At 42.1% G+C, this 15,358-nt stretch overlaps 1 protein-coding gene across 1 annotated transcript in view; it reads left to right on the top strand.

Moving 5' to 3' along the window:
- DSCAM (DS cell adhesion molecule) overlaps window positions 1-15,358 on the top strand; it is an 836,416-nt gene that overhangs the window by 784,016 nt on the left and 37,042 nt on the right. The window contains exons 28-30 of the mRNA XM_063702725.1: window positions 1,768-1,798; window positions 8,861-8,976; window positions 12,594-12,770. Of these exons, the coding sequence (XP_063558795.1) occupies window positions 1,768-1,798; window positions 8,861-8,976; window positions 12,594-12,770 (324 nt within the window). The remainder of the gene's footprint in view (window positions 1-1,767; window positions 1,799-8,860; window positions 8,977-12,593; window positions 12,771-15,358) is intronic.

The raw sequence follows: 15,358 nt of genomic DNA, 5'->3' as shown, positions 1-15,358 counted from the left end.
CATGGCAAAGCTCCCCACGTCCCATGCTCCTTTAAGGGGGGTCAGTGTTAGGTTTAGGGAAGGGTTGACCCAAACGGCTTTGGGCATCTAGGCCTGCGAAAGACCTTAGCCTTGGGGAGGATGCCTGCACGTGGCAGCCAAGAGAGGTCTGCTGTCGGCATGGCAGTCATTGTGGGGAGCTCTTTTCTCCCTGCTGGACTCCGCAATTCCTTAGTACATTGCCACGAACAGCTCATAGGAGAGAGCTGTGTTGACTGACCGAGAATAGGAAAAGGAGAGATTATTGTGGTGGGCAGAATGAGGAAAGCAGTTGATTCAGAAGACAATTGAGGCTGAGAACTCTTTCAAGTGTGAACTGAAGTGGGATGTTTACTCTTTGAATTTGTTTCCCCCTTTTTAGGGTATTGTACCAGCCACTGCTTGGTAGTTCATTGGAGCTAATTAAGTCCAGGCTTCTGGCATTATATGTATGTGTATATATACGTGTGTGTGTATGTATATATATATATACACACATGAAGTATATATAAGCACATATATATATATATATACTTTGTAAGTGTTAAACCATTCAGGGAAAGAGGAAATTCATTATATTTACTGTGTCTTTGCAGATAAATATAAAGACATGAACTGGGAAATCCAATCCTATTTTGATTTCTTTTCTTTGCTGTGTGGGTGGAGTAGATGGGCCCTGTTTCATTTCCCAGGCTGAACCCATCTGTGCACAAAACCAGGCCCCATCTTGGGGTTACCATTGGGACTGGCCGACTTAACGAACTAAGCTTGGCTCATGGCAAGGACAGCCTCTACGTGGTCATTCTGTGACTGTCCACGTCTTTCAGAAATAGCATGCTGCCCACTGTGCAGAAACTGACTACGTTTAATTGTCAGCCCCCAAAGGCATGAGATGGAAATGCTCCCACATACGTATACTTTCACTGCAGAGCTGGTCACACTGTCAGTTGAGTCCATTTCCGGAAAGTTCTGTTCATTGAACAGTATACTTAGCATCAAGACTTTTTAGAGAGCAATGAAATAAAAACAAAAAGAAGGTTTTTGTGCTCTAAGTAAGGAAACATTCATTTTTGCCAGGACCAAATGTGTAAAAAGAATAAATTATATTTTAAGGGAAACGGGAATTTCAAAATAACACCACCAAAAAAAGGGATTTTTTTTTCCTACACTTTTAGTCAGGATTCTTTCTGTCAAGAGTGGTAACCCGGTCTTGGTAAACAATGTGCTCAGAGAAAAAAAAAATAAAGTTTTTTTAATTTCTGAATTCAAAATAAACATCTAAGTTTCCAGGAACATTTATATTTCATTTATACGATTCTATGGTCAACCCAAGGAACTCAGAGCTCTGTAATAATGCCACTTACTTCTGATATTTTGATAACAAAAAGCATGGGTTTGTTCAACGTAAATGATATACCCTCAAAATGTTAATTTTCTGACTACTGAAAATAAAATTGGATTTCATAGAAGTGACTGTAGGTTGGAATAAAACATTTAGTAGATGTCTGAGAATGTTATAATCATAGGATAGTTATGTTGATCTTTTTGTAATTAATAAAATACATTTTAAAAGTCCCATTTAGAAGAAATAAGGACTCCATGAAACTCTAGGTCATTAGTAGTGAGCTGGGTATATGATTGTGTTTCAAAATGACTGTTCTGATCTGACTGTAGAGTATTTGTCATAAATGCCTAAGTGAATGTTAATGAGTTATTTACCATGTACTAATGTTAACTTTCTTTCCCCAGATGCAAAGAGTTTAGCTGAAATGCTCATGAGGTAAGAACAAGACCTAGCACCCCAGATACCATGTTTGAAAGAACAATTTCCAACTTGCCTTGATGATTTCTATTTTTTTAATAATGGCAGTCTGAAATTGATAATGTCTTTTCTTTTTAGAAAAGAATGTAATTTCCTATACATTCCAAAATCTCCATGTAATGCCTAGCTGAAGGTGTAGATGAAAATGATGTATTTGTAGACATGCCACAGGTAGTTGTCTTGTTGGCTGGACACAACCAATAGAAGGCTTCCCATTAGCCTGGGAACAGAAGCACGTAAAGAGGAAGTAGCTTTAGTTTTGCCTTCATCTAAATTTACTACTGGTGAGGTCAAGCCTTCTTTCTAACAGAATAATCCAAGTTAAAAGAAAAGCACAAAAGGAATGTGCTATGTCCCATGCTCTTCAAAGGCTCTGCGTCTCCATCAGCACCCTCCACCAGGGCACCCATCAGCTCCTCTTACCACTGTCTGTTCACTGTCTGTTCTGGTCCTGGAAGTCACAGCCTTCATAGTTCATCCTCGTGTTAGGAGTAGCCAGCACAGTAGTTGCCCCATTCATAACCGTGGAGGGGATGAATGAAGAGTGTTATTGAATAAGTACGAGAATGTTCACAACTGTGGAAGACAGAAATGCATCCTTCACAGCTTTCCTTTCACACGTCCACAGGCTTGTGATCGGCAAAGCTGTGACAAGTGTGTTACTTTCACGTCCCCAAACTCTATTTTCCACCCAGTCCCCCTCTTCAAATGTTCAGTTTTCTTGTGCTGTCCAACCTTTTTACTCTGTAAATACTGGAACACTCTGATATGAAGCATTTACACGTATGGATTAATTGCCTGACGTGTTACCTCACCCTGATATTTGCATTTTAGGCCTTTCATATTGCAATGATTACATGAAAAGTGAAAAAGGAAAATCAGAGTCTAGGAAATAAGTAGGGAAAATGTCAAGGACTCCGATAGTTAACTCAACATTGCCAGTTTAGGATGATTTACATGGGAGAGAAAGAGGGTGGATCTAGGACCTCTTCCCACTCCCATCACCAACACATTTGCCTGTGACTTCCTCCTGCATCTATACATATAAAATTAGTACTTTTTGTTATTTAAAAACTTCCCATGTTCCATATCACTAATATCTTTGAAGACCGAAGGCAGTAGTAGAATGCCATTGGCACACAGATTCCATCCTACAGACATTTTGTTTGGCCATACGGTATTTCAAAACAATGTGAATCGTAGGTAAAACAATGATATGAAGGATAAGTCTTTTCCTTTTTTCTTTTCCTTTTCTTTTCCATTTTTTTTTTTTTTTTTTTTTTTTTTGAGACAGAGTTTTGCTCTTGTCGCCCAGGCTGGAGTGCAATGGTGCGGTCTTGGCTCACTGCAACCTCCGCCTCACAGGTTCAAGCGATTTTCCTGCCTCAGCCTCCCGAGGAGCCAGGATTACAGGCGCCCGCCACCATGCCTGGCTGATTTTTGTATTTTTAGTAGAGACAGAGTTTCACCATGTTGGCCAGGCTGGTCTCGAACTCCTGACCTGAGGCAATTCGCCCGCCTTAGCCTCCCAAAGTGCTGGGATTACAGGCATGAGCCACCACGGAAGGATAACTCTAAAATACATTTGTTGTGACTGATCTGATGAATGTTGGTGCCATCTGCCAAGATTAGGAAGATAGAGGCAGGCTATGGACTTTTGATTTTTTTGGAAGGTAGGTTGGGAGGAGGTATTGATGGAAATGAAAAGACCTATTTGGGTCATGTTGAATTTGGGATTATTTTTAAGGCATCCAGAGGAAGTGTCAGATAGACAACTGGTAGCAGAAATCTGGAGCTCAGAGGAAAAGCAAAGATGCAAATTCCCTGTACAGTATCTCCTTCATAAGGGGTACTTCATCACATTTCCAGGAGAAGATTACAGAAATTGCATCTTCAGCCTTCAGCCCATGCAAAAAGCCTTCAGCCCGTGCTTTTTGTTTATGTGACATTTATGGGTCACAGGGAACACATCCAAACACACATGCACTTGTGTTAAGCAGATCTGATAAAACATATGGAAAACAAAGAAGTCAGAGTCACTTGACTTGTAATAACTGATCTACCTAATAAAAGAAATTGTCAAAGGTAGACTTTAAAAATATGAATTAGTTGATGACATTTAAAATGAGGAGATTTCACATAAAATTTGGCTTTCTGATTTCTCTTGAAAATGCCCTGGCCATACTAGCACCGCGGAGGTGATAATGGTGCCTGGAGGTAGGCACAGTAGCTGTTTAGAATGGCGTGACTTTTGCTCACCACCGCAGCCCCCACCCCTACCCCACCCCTGGCCTGCTTCACCAGTCCGTACACTGAGCAGGGCTCCTTCAGCCCCCCAGAGAGCTTCTCCTCCCCTCAACTGTGCTCTGCACAACCTACCCTGGCCCCCTCCCCTATCTGCTCCGAAACTGTAAATCATGCCTTTGTCCAGAGGCTGTGAAACTGCGGGCTATATTTTCTGACGTGCTCAACATTTGCTCAGTTAGGATGATTTGCTTTTTCTCTTCTCCTGATATTCTAGAGTACATTCCTACTCCTTCTCCCTAGCCTCTGAGAAAGACATTAGCAAGCATCCTCTATGAATAGGGCAGTTGCTGTGGTTGCAAGACCATCTGTTGATAAGAGGAGGAATTAATTATGGTCTTCCTATTGCCAGTTACCAGCATGAATTAGGAACAGTAAAACCAGTAATCACAACCACTTATGATAGTTACAGTGGTTTTCCTTCAAATGGTCAAAGTGACTGAAAAGGAAGAGAATTTTCAAGCTCCTCCGATAGGTGGATTTGTATGGGATTAATTTAGAAGTAAAAGCAAAGCTTTTACCCATGAAAGGTTGGTTCAATCTAAGTTCGGCAGGTGAATGGGCCAAGCAAACAAAAACCTCATTACCTAACTGGTCAATTTAGGATCAACCATATTTGGACATGGCCAGGGGGTTCCAGACAAATCATGTCCATTGGCAGAGAGAAAGATACTGAACAGCTACCCCTGGTCTGTGTTGCTGTTTTCTCTAGAAGTCAAAGGAACTGGCAGCCTGGTACAGTGAGAATACGAACCACAAGTCTGTGTTCTAGGCCCCATGTGGCCATAAGCTGGTTTTCAGATCTTAGCAGGTCATTTTACCACTTTGTTTTCCTTACCTAAAAAATAAAAATAAAATAAAAAATTCAACATTGTTTCTAGCTTTATCACTCCACGTTATGTGTTCTAGATGGATGTAACATTTATTTTTCAACCATTTTCTACCAAGAAGTATCTGCATATTTCAGGGAGATAAGCTGAGGGCCAGGCCAGGAAGGCAGATTGGACAGCAGAACATACCCACTCAGTCTAGGTCCCCAGGGATCCCTGGCATGGCAGCATCACCCATTGCTGGGCTTCATGCTCCTAGATATCCACCTGTTTCACCCATGCACATCACCCCAGAGAAGAGAGACTGCATCCCTCACACCCAGACAGAAAGATTGTCCTTTTATATGTTTATGTAAGATTTTTATTTTTAAAAAACAGCCTTCTAAGAGGTGTTTGCTCCAAAGAGATAACTGTATACTGTAGAGAGCTAACATATATAATGTTTAAGGTCCAGGAATCAGTATTAGTGAGTGATTTGGGTGTAAGCAGAAAAAGGTTCAAATGGAATGGTCAAATTAGTTCAGCTTTTTTGATGTTCATATTTTTGTGCACATAATAAAAAATCTCTACCCTAGTGTTATAATGAGCTATGCTCCTAACAGTCCAATAGTCATTGTACATGTAAGGAATGTTCTGTGTCATATTTGGGAGGATGATGGACTATTAAGTCTTTGAAGAGTGGCAGTGGCTGCAAATAATTGATTGGCTAAGCTGGGAAATTCTCTGCCCTATGAAACCGTCTCTGCTCTCCTCTTCTTCTCATTTTAATCAAACAACCAGATGGCAAATAAATGGATGGTTGAAGATTATAGCTCAATAATAACTAATATGTTTAGCATGATCCTATGCCATGCAAAAAAGATGCAATTTTTGCTTCCACGGGGAAAACATTTGGACTCTTTTTCCAGGTTTTAAATGAGGTTTGTTCAAATCACTTTTTTAAGGTTTGCTGCCATTCTAATGACCAATTGTTATCATTTTTGAGGTTCACAGAACACAGAGTGATAAATATAAATGTAACAATAGATTGTCAAAAGTGACAGCAAATATTAAATAATGAAATAACTTAGTTTGAATCCAATGACCTTCTAGAATGAGAAGGATATTATTGCCTCAAAACAAAGTCTTGGGGACATCTCACTCAGCTCACGTTGTGCCCTCAAAATAAATCAATGTGAGGATTTACTTCACAGATATTTATTGAGCACCTACTTTGGCCATATACTGTTCTAAGTTCTAGGGAGACACAGGAAACAGAGCAGGTGAAGAAAACCCCAGTGGAGCATATTTTCCAGTGAGAGAGGCAGATAATTAATGGATAAGATAAAGCAACTAAGTATATGCTAGAGAGTAATAAGTGCCAAGCAGACAAAATTAAACAGAGAACGGGGAGAGGACACAGAAGACGTCCCCATCGCAGGGCCAGCCTGGCTCCACTGGAAAGATGGTATCTGAGTCGAGCCTTGCAACAAGGGAGCCAGCTATGCGGGTTTTGGGGGTAGCAGGGGAAGTGTGTTCTAAACAACGGGAACAGCCAAGTGCAAAGAGAAAGAAGAACTGTGAGTCCGGCCAGGCGCAGTGGCTCACACCTGTAATCCCAGCACTTTGGGAGGCTGAGGCGGGTGGATCACGAGGTCAGGAGATCGAGACCATTCTGGCTAACAGGGCGAAACCCGGTCTCTACTAAAAATACAAAAAAGCCAGACGTGGTGGTGGGCACCTGTAGTCCCAGCTACTCGGGAGGCTGAGGAAGGAGAATGGTGTGAACCTGGGAGGCGGAGCTTGCAGTGAGCTGAGATCGCGCCACTGCACTCCAGCCTGGGCAACAGAGCAAGACTCCATCTCAAAAAAAAAAAGACTGCAGTGAACTGTGATTGCACCACTGCACTCCAACCTGGGCGACAGAGCAAGACCCTGTCTCTAAAAACAATTAGCTTCTGAATCTCAAGGCTTGTTGGGCCGTTTTCTTATAGTCTTCTGAGGAGGAAGAATTTACCTCCAGCCTTGGTTGTCCTGGTTCGCAGAGTTGAATCACGTTCTAAATCTTGGTGCCAGCCAGTCGCAGTGGTTCACAGCCATTATTTAGCCTGCTTCCTGTGGCAATCTGGTAGCAGACCCCTTATTGTTGTTTAAGTATAGCCTGCACTTAGTGTTCATCGCTATTTAATAGAGCAGCCGCTGACTGCCTCATAACTATTCATGAAGAGCAGAAGGAACTAGCTCACACTTCTATTTTTGGTGCAAGGACAAGCCCAAGTCCCTAGTGAGGTTTATAAACAGATCTTTGGGATATTCACAGAGGAGTAGTTCCCCATATGTTTTTGTGGAAATATAGCTTGTCTAAGCATGCCGTAAATGCAGCCCCCCAGGTAACCAAAATGCTCCTCATTTTATTTGATTACTTGAATTTTTTCATTACTCTCTTTTTAACAAAATCAATAAATGACAAGTTAGTTAAGTCAGTAATTTGAAAGAGCATGGAGACCATGTGAAAAATCAGGACAAAACGTTTGAATTTGGGCTCTGCATAATTAGCACGATGTAGGTACATAGCCCAGTTCCTTATCTGCAGAGCAAGCAATCTGGTTCAAGATCAAGTCCTAAGTAGGAATGTTGCACCTTTCAGAAGTTGTCTTTTTCATGGGATAATTTGCTTTTACTCAAATGAGGAGTATACATGGATCTCATCAGGCAAACATCTAAGGGGGTACTTGAGTGACCTTCACTTTGGGATAATTAAAGTTCTGTCCACCACTTGGTTTAAGAGTGGATGAGTCCTCATTAACAAGGAAGGATCAGTGGAGGCAGAGCCCTGGGACTTGGGGTGAATGGCTCGGTTAGAGGGGAAAGCATTTAAAATGTAGCATTGAGTATTCCTATTTTGGTCTCCACTAAAAGTAACACAGAGGTAAACCATTACTGAGTTAACTAGGCTCCAGAAATCTTTCTCAAAACCAGTGTTAACAACAATTGAGCTGGATTGATGGATGCCATAGATTATGCCATTGATTGGATTATCCAAGTGACTGCTGCTTCTTAGAGGATGCTTCAGTAAATACTATTTGAACATCTAGTAAAGTCTTATTATTCTGTAAAGACTGAACAACCACCCTTCTAATGTGGATTGCTAATTAAGGTCTTTATTGACTTCTTTAGATTTTTGTGCAACGTGGAGTTTTTTTTTTTAACTGCAGGCTATAACTGAATCCGATTCTACCATGCAGTTTTACTACTTATTTTCATTTACTTTTAGAGAACAGCTCACTCTAAGAGTAATTTTCTGGTACACAAATTTTGAGATTAAATTATGATAGTAATTGCTTTTTTTCTATTCTAAAATGTACTATCAGTTGGGAAAACTAATGTCAGGGAAGCTAACAAGGTTTGTGATTTGCTTCTAGAACAAAAATAAAATGACACCAGATATAAATACAAATCCATTAGTAAAACTCCCATCCGACAAACAGCTGGTGCACGTGCTTTTTCCCTCACCATTTTTGGAATATCTGGTGCTTTATTCCTCACCATCACTGGAATATCTCACATCTGACAAATGAAAATGCTGTTGGTTTTTAATTGCTTTTCATTTGTTTCATTTAGCATTTACACAAGAAATGAGAACTTTCTAAAGATTCTATTGGTAGATATAGAGCCAATCTCTATTGACAATTTGTATTTTCTGAAACTCCCCAGCCAGCTGAAATTTAATATTAATAAATAACATTTGAATGAAGGAAACATTTTCATAGTATGTACTTTTTCTGTTCCCCTCCCCACAAGGTATTTGTATATTTAGACAATAAACTAAGTTGGTATACAGGTGCATGTTGGTAGAATGTTAACACTGAACTGGATTTGTTAATGCATTACCCCATTTTATTCCCAGTAAGAATACCCGGACTTCAGATACGTTAAGCAAGCAACAGCAGACCCTGCGAATGCACATCGACATACCCAGGGCTCAGCTTTTGATTGAAGAGAGAGACACGATGGAGACCATTGGTAAGGTGCCCTATTTGCCACTTTACACAAAGTGGCTGCCACAGCCATGCCTTCTCAATCCAAACCCCAGGGTGTGGGAAATATTAGACAGGAGAGTGTCTTGAAGGCTACATGAGTACCAAAGCTAGAAGGTAGAGAATTGTTCTTGTGAAGAAGAATCAGTACCAGCAAACGTGCAGAAAATTTGACTTATATATACCACCATATATGCCAATATGCCAGTCAGTTCCAGGCATTTGGGACAGAAATCCCTCAGCTCTGAGCCATTTGGGATCTTTCCAGGGGAGGCTACGGATGCCACTCCAAGGAATAAACATCTGTAATCGAATACACATCAATCCAGAAGGCCTGCACTCTAAAGCCCCAGGTTGAAAATCCACTCTGTGCCCCCCTCATCAACTCTGATAATGCAAGCCTTCATTAAATAAAACTTTTAAACTGTACTTAACACTTAAACAAACACATGTCTTTGTACAGGGTATCTTCCCCCACACCAGTGCCGCAGAAACATCCTGCAGCTGTTTCCCCAGCAGCACTTTGGGAAAAACACCAGGGCCCTAGTTTTAGGGTTTCAGAACAGCCACCTTGAGGATTTCTGGCTTGTTCAACCAGAACCCAGGTATCTTCACTCTTCCCAGCCTCTTTCCACCTGAAGTCCATTACCCCACACTGCCTGCCTCGATTATTCTATTTATTCTGGAGTGAAATACCTTATATTTCCTTTCCAATAATAATGAGAAGAATAGCTAACATGTATTGAGAATTCTGTAAATGTCACCTAGTTTTTATAAGCACTTCGTGTGCATTACTTAATTTAACCTTTCAACCAACATATGAAAGAAGCCTTGCTTTTGTAACCAAGATGTAGAGAGGTCTATGTAGCTTTCCAAGGTCACGGAGACAGGCACAGAACCAGGTTCCCCACCTGGCCACACTCACCACCATGCTGTCTGTCTCCAATGACAGCTAGCACAGCAGCAGGCCACCTGCTTCCACACCAACAGGCTGCTTCCAAGAAACCCTCAACCGGAAGTTATCCAAGCTCTTGAGTGCCCATGGAAACACCCTGAGGCAGGCTCCGAGGCTGCCTCTTTTCAAACCTGGCTATGTTTGTTTTGGAAGGTGTTTGCTGGCATGAGTCCCAGGACAACCCTTTCTTGTGGTCTGGATAAACTGCCTGACTCTCAGCACATAGCCCAGCTGCCTCCTGCCGGGAAGGCAGTGGTAAGAGACCAGGTGGGCAGAACACCTCCTCCATCAACCATCACCCTTCTGCTGCCCCACCCACCACTGGAGACATCTTGACCTAATGGCTCCTAAATTCTAAGGCCTGGGTTCTCCTGGCTGAAGTCACATTTGGTCCAGGCATAGCAGCACTTAAAGATTGGTCAAGTCCAAAGTGGCTCTTGATCAGCTAACTTCAGTGAAACACTTCAGTTAAACCATGTATGTGAGGTGGCACTACCTGCCCTAAAGTACACAAGATTTTATTAGCTTGCTTGTATCAGGACAAGGGATAAGCTACTATGTTTTGCTTTTGATTATCTTTTTTTGGGAAAAGGGAAGGTATACCTGGAATCTCTTTTGTTTCACCCAGTAGATTGGGCATTAAAACTAAAAATTTCCTTTGAAAAAATTTCAAAAATTAGAATGTAATTCCTTTGACCATATAATTTTATAAGCCATTTATATGCATTATTTAATTTAACCCTTCCAGCCAACATAGGAAAAGTTTCTTTTGTAACTGAGATGTAGAGAGGTTACATAGTTTGTGGAGGTCACCATGGTTATATAACACGGTTACAATATTTGCTAAATGCGCCTCACTAGACAATAATCCTGCATATGGCTATGAAAATAGATAGCTAGGCAGATGCCATGAGTGGTCTATGGCCTTCCAAGAGCTGGTCACTGGGGGCTTAACACCAGAGGAAGCCTGTCAGTCATTTCCATTTGTAAATATGACCCTTAGCCAGAGAGCCATCCCAGTCCATGCAGGATCATGTATCAGCAAGAGCCCTTGACCTCCTTGTGATGCCTGACAATTGGTCGATGGCATTTTCTAATTACTGGGAAGTGGAACTGTGGTGCTTCAAAATGCTCTGGGCTCTGACCACAAGAATCCAATATTACAGTGACATTAATTTCCAGCTAGAATGAATGGTTAACCTCATGATCAGACAGGCGCCCAAAATTTTCCATGAAAAGTGTGTAACCTAGCCCCGCAGATCATCTGGTGTTATCTAAAAGGGCCTGCCTGCTAGAAACTGTGACATATCCCATCATTAATGAAAAACAAATGTAGACACGGAGCCTCTCGTGCTGGGTCCAGTTGTAGGAAGCTGTCTCTGTGGAAGAGCCACCCTCTTTGAGGAGTCGAGTGACCACCACGGGGCCGGACCTCCAAGCCAAGCCCAGGCGCCTGCTGTGGTGCCAACCTCACCGCACCATGCACTGGGATACTCACAGACATCTTGGCAGCCTTTCCTCTATTTCTCTGCCAGGAAATTTTATTCTAACTTTAAGAGGCTTTCCTTTCCTGCCAGAGACTGAGTAATTGGATTTTGTAAGGTTCATTCTGTTCAGAGCCTTTTTTGGGCACAGAAGTCGAGCTGTGTTGTTTACGACTTTCGCATCCGTGTTGCAGTGTCAGGGCAGGGCTGCAGTATGGTCCCTGCTGACTGATAAACTCTTAGCAACAGCATCCTGGGCTGCAGTCTTTGAAAATTTATGAAAAATCTGCATATCCTAGCCAAAGTCTCCCTTGGAGTAAAAAAGCTTTTTAAAAAGTATGAAACATATCACAAGGTAGTAATGAGAATCCTGGCCCACCAAATAATGACCCAGCTCAAACAGCAGCTCCTGCTCCAAGCACTAAGATGCCCAGAACCCATCCAAACCCAGGCTCCTGCCTCGCTCACCTTCAAGTGCCCATGGCAGTAGGACTTGGGAAGTCTGACAAGTGAATCATGTAGGAGAAGTCAGTTAATGGATGTTCTAGAGTGCTTAAAGCTTACAGGAGGTGGGAAGAAAAGGAACATACCTTGAGTCCTTTAAAATAGAGCAATCAATAAGCTCTGAAGATTGGCATGTTTCCTTCTCTTTTATTTCCCCTCCAAACATTAGCCAAGTTCAGAATGAGCGCAAACCTCAGTAGAGAGAGCTGTAGTGGCGATTTTCTAGTCCTGCAAACAGAGCTTCCCAGCAGCCAAAGGGACCTATCTTCATTGACAGCCTCATCACTGGTGAGGGGGCTGGCATTGCAGATGATGTCTCAGAGAAGCTTTTGACAAACACATAAATCCAGAGTTCAAATCAATGTTAGCTTAACGAAAAGCCAAGCCCAAAGAGAAAAGAGAGCTCCTTCTCTGCATAGTCATGGTTCTTCTTAGCTCATTGCTCCCAAAGCCAACCCCTAGGAAGAAGCTTCTATTCCTAGCACTCTAGAGTAATGCTAATTCAGTGCTTGAATTTGCAATCATTTTTGTCACTTTAGATGTGGCTATTATTGTGGTTGTCATTAACAATAACACAAGTGCCTCAGGAGAGAAAAGGCCAGGGAGTGGTTGGAAGGGAGATAAACGCGTTTGGCTTTCTGTGTTCCTGCCATCCTGTAGATGATCGCTCCACGGTTCTGTTGACGGATGCTGACTTTGGAGAGGCAGCTAAGCAGAAGTCCCTGACGGTCACTCACACGGTCCATTACCAATCGGTGTCTCAGGCCACTGGGCCCTTAGTGGATGTTTCAGACGCTCGGCCGGGAACGAGTGAGTGGTCAACAACGCTTAAAATGTGTGGGTGTTAACAATGCTGAAAACATAGTAATGTTCTTTCTCTCTCAAATGAAAATGTGTGGCTTTTCATACCTATGCCTGAGAAGCAAATGGGTATGATAACATCCCTAATTGGGATAATGAGCTGTTATTGATGGATCTTGACTATTATTATGTCAGTTGAATTACTGTTAGTATTGGTTACTATAAAAAGTGCTAGAAATTTCAGGTACATGTATTTATTTTTTTAATTTAAGCAACACAGAAAAGGAAAAAAGTAATCTACTTTAGTGTGTATCTGCTGTATGCCAGTATTGGGATAGAACGATGATGTCATGCACGTTATCTTTGCAACAATCCTGTAAGATACCTACTCGTGAAGCAGGTATCATAGCCTCTATTCTGCAGATGAGAAAACTGTAGCCTCAGATAAATTATGCAAACAGTATAAAGTTGCACACATAAGTAGTAAAACCAAGATTCAGAAACAGACCCATCTATCCCCAAAGCTTATGCTTTTGCCCCTGAACACGCTGTTTGAGAAAAATTATAATTCTAGTTAATGTGAAGATTATGTTGGATTTTATTAATATTTGCATCCATAATATATGGAAATTAATTACTGCAATGAAGGTGAATCCCCTAATATGTATCTAGAGCTTATTAATTAGATACTCTTATTTCTTCATAATTGGAATCGTTCCTAAATCTCTTTAAAGACTGAGAAATTGATGTCCTGATTATTATCATTTTGGAAACTTTGATGTCTAGCTTTCAAATCTCTAATCAATTTCTTTGCAAAAATTTACATTCTTAGAATAGTGTGTTATTATTAGAAAAATAACTATTATAATGTTAAAAGCTATTCTTCATAAATCCTAGCTTGGGACGCATTTGCGAAATGCAGTGAGCTTTATGAAGTAAACCCATTGCCTATGAAATAACATTGTAATATACAGAAAACAGTTTCAGCAGGCATTGAAATTCATTTAAAAAATGTTTTCAAGAATATTCTACATTCTAAAGAAGTCTTTTACCTCTTCCTTTTGTCTAATCTTCTTGCCACCTTTCTTCTTTGATCACATTAATACATTCTGAAGACATAAACGGGATATGAGTGGGAATTAGCTTTGCAAAGGGGTGTGTGCCAGAGCCTTGCTCTTAAAAAATGATCCAGACTGGGCGCAGTGGCTCAATCCCAGCACTTTGGGAGGCCGAGGCGGTCGGATCACGAGGTCAGGAGATTGAGACCATCCTGGCTAACATGGTGAAACCCCGTCTCTACTAAAAATACGAAAAATTAGCGGGCCTGGTGGCGGGCACCTGTAGTCCCAGCTACTCAGAAGGCTGACGCAGGAGAATGGCGTGAACCCGGGAGGCAGAGCTTGCAGTGAGCTGAGATCACGCCACTGCACTCCAGCCTGGACGACAGAGCGAGACTCTGTCTCAAAAAAAAAAAAGATTCAAGGGCTTTGACATCTCTTCAGCCGTTGGCTTCTCCCTTGTGAACTGCCTGGTGTGGCTTGCTGCTACTTCAAGACACTGCTCCAATGGGTTTAAGAGCCACTTTTTTGCTGCTAAATCAGAAAAAGTTACAGATATTGAAAGGATTAGATTTTTAGAGCGATGCAGCGTTGGCTTCAGCATTCTGTTGGAAACGGTGGCAGAAGAGCAGGCAAAAGAGACAACAGAGCAGATGCCCTGGGTCTCGTTCTCCACCTTTACATGCATCAGAATCACCTGGTGCCTATGTAAATATCAATTCCAGGCCTCCACCCAGAGACTCTGGCCTAGGAATCCGCATGGTAACAGACACCCTGGGTGACTCTGATGCTGGCCGTTTGGACCCCACATTGAGAAACACTGCCCAAAGGTTAGAAATGTTTCCTGCATGTAACGCAGCAGGGCAGGACCCCTCCGGCACATCAATTCTTCCTGCTAGGTAAAAAGCAACATGCATTTCTGCTTCCCTGTCAATGGTCAGCCAGCAGCCGAGAATGCATAAAGCTAGTCATAAATAGTTAAGACAGGAGAAGCAGCAGCCCAAAACAAAAGCACTGGCAACCTTCCAGCTGCATGGTCAGCCCCAGAATAATGGGGAAGTTGATTTGTTGGCATGTAAAATATCAACAGAGACATGAACCGGAGTCACAGCAGATACTGTAAACCAGTGGTCAGCGAGTGCCAGGCAGGGCGCACATGGGAGGGATGTGTGTGTATCTCATGGCTATAAAGTTGGAAGCAGGGCTGGGAATGTTAATGCGTTCATTCAGCACTCAAAAATATTTATTCAGGTTTCACTTTACGTATATGGCTCAGTGCTGTATGATGGAGATACACCATGAGTAAGATGCAAAAAGACATTCATTTCATCCTAGTCAGGGGGCAGACATTAGACATGGAACTAAAGTAGTTTTCATTTCTCAGTAAGTCCTAGACAGAAAGAGAATGAAGCCATGGTGAGTCAGCGGGCGTGTGGAGCAATGGGAGGGGCTCTCTTGGGTCCAAGTCATTCAGGAGGACTCCCAGTGAGGGGAAGACATGAAACAAGATCAGAGTCACAGCAGGAGCAGAGGGGGCAGCAGGGAAAAGCTCCCAAGGTTCCCCGC

The sequence above is a fragment of the Gorilla gorilla genome, chromosome 22, assembly GCF_029281585.2.
Source record: "Gorilla gorilla gorilla isolate KB3781 chromosome 22, NHGRI_mGorGor1-v2.1_pri, whole genome shotgun sequence".
Lineage (NCBI taxonomy): Eukaryota > Metazoa > Chordata > Mammalia > Primates > Hominidae > Gorilla > Gorilla gorilla.
This window is presented reverse-complemented; position numbering and strand designations above follow the sequence as displayed.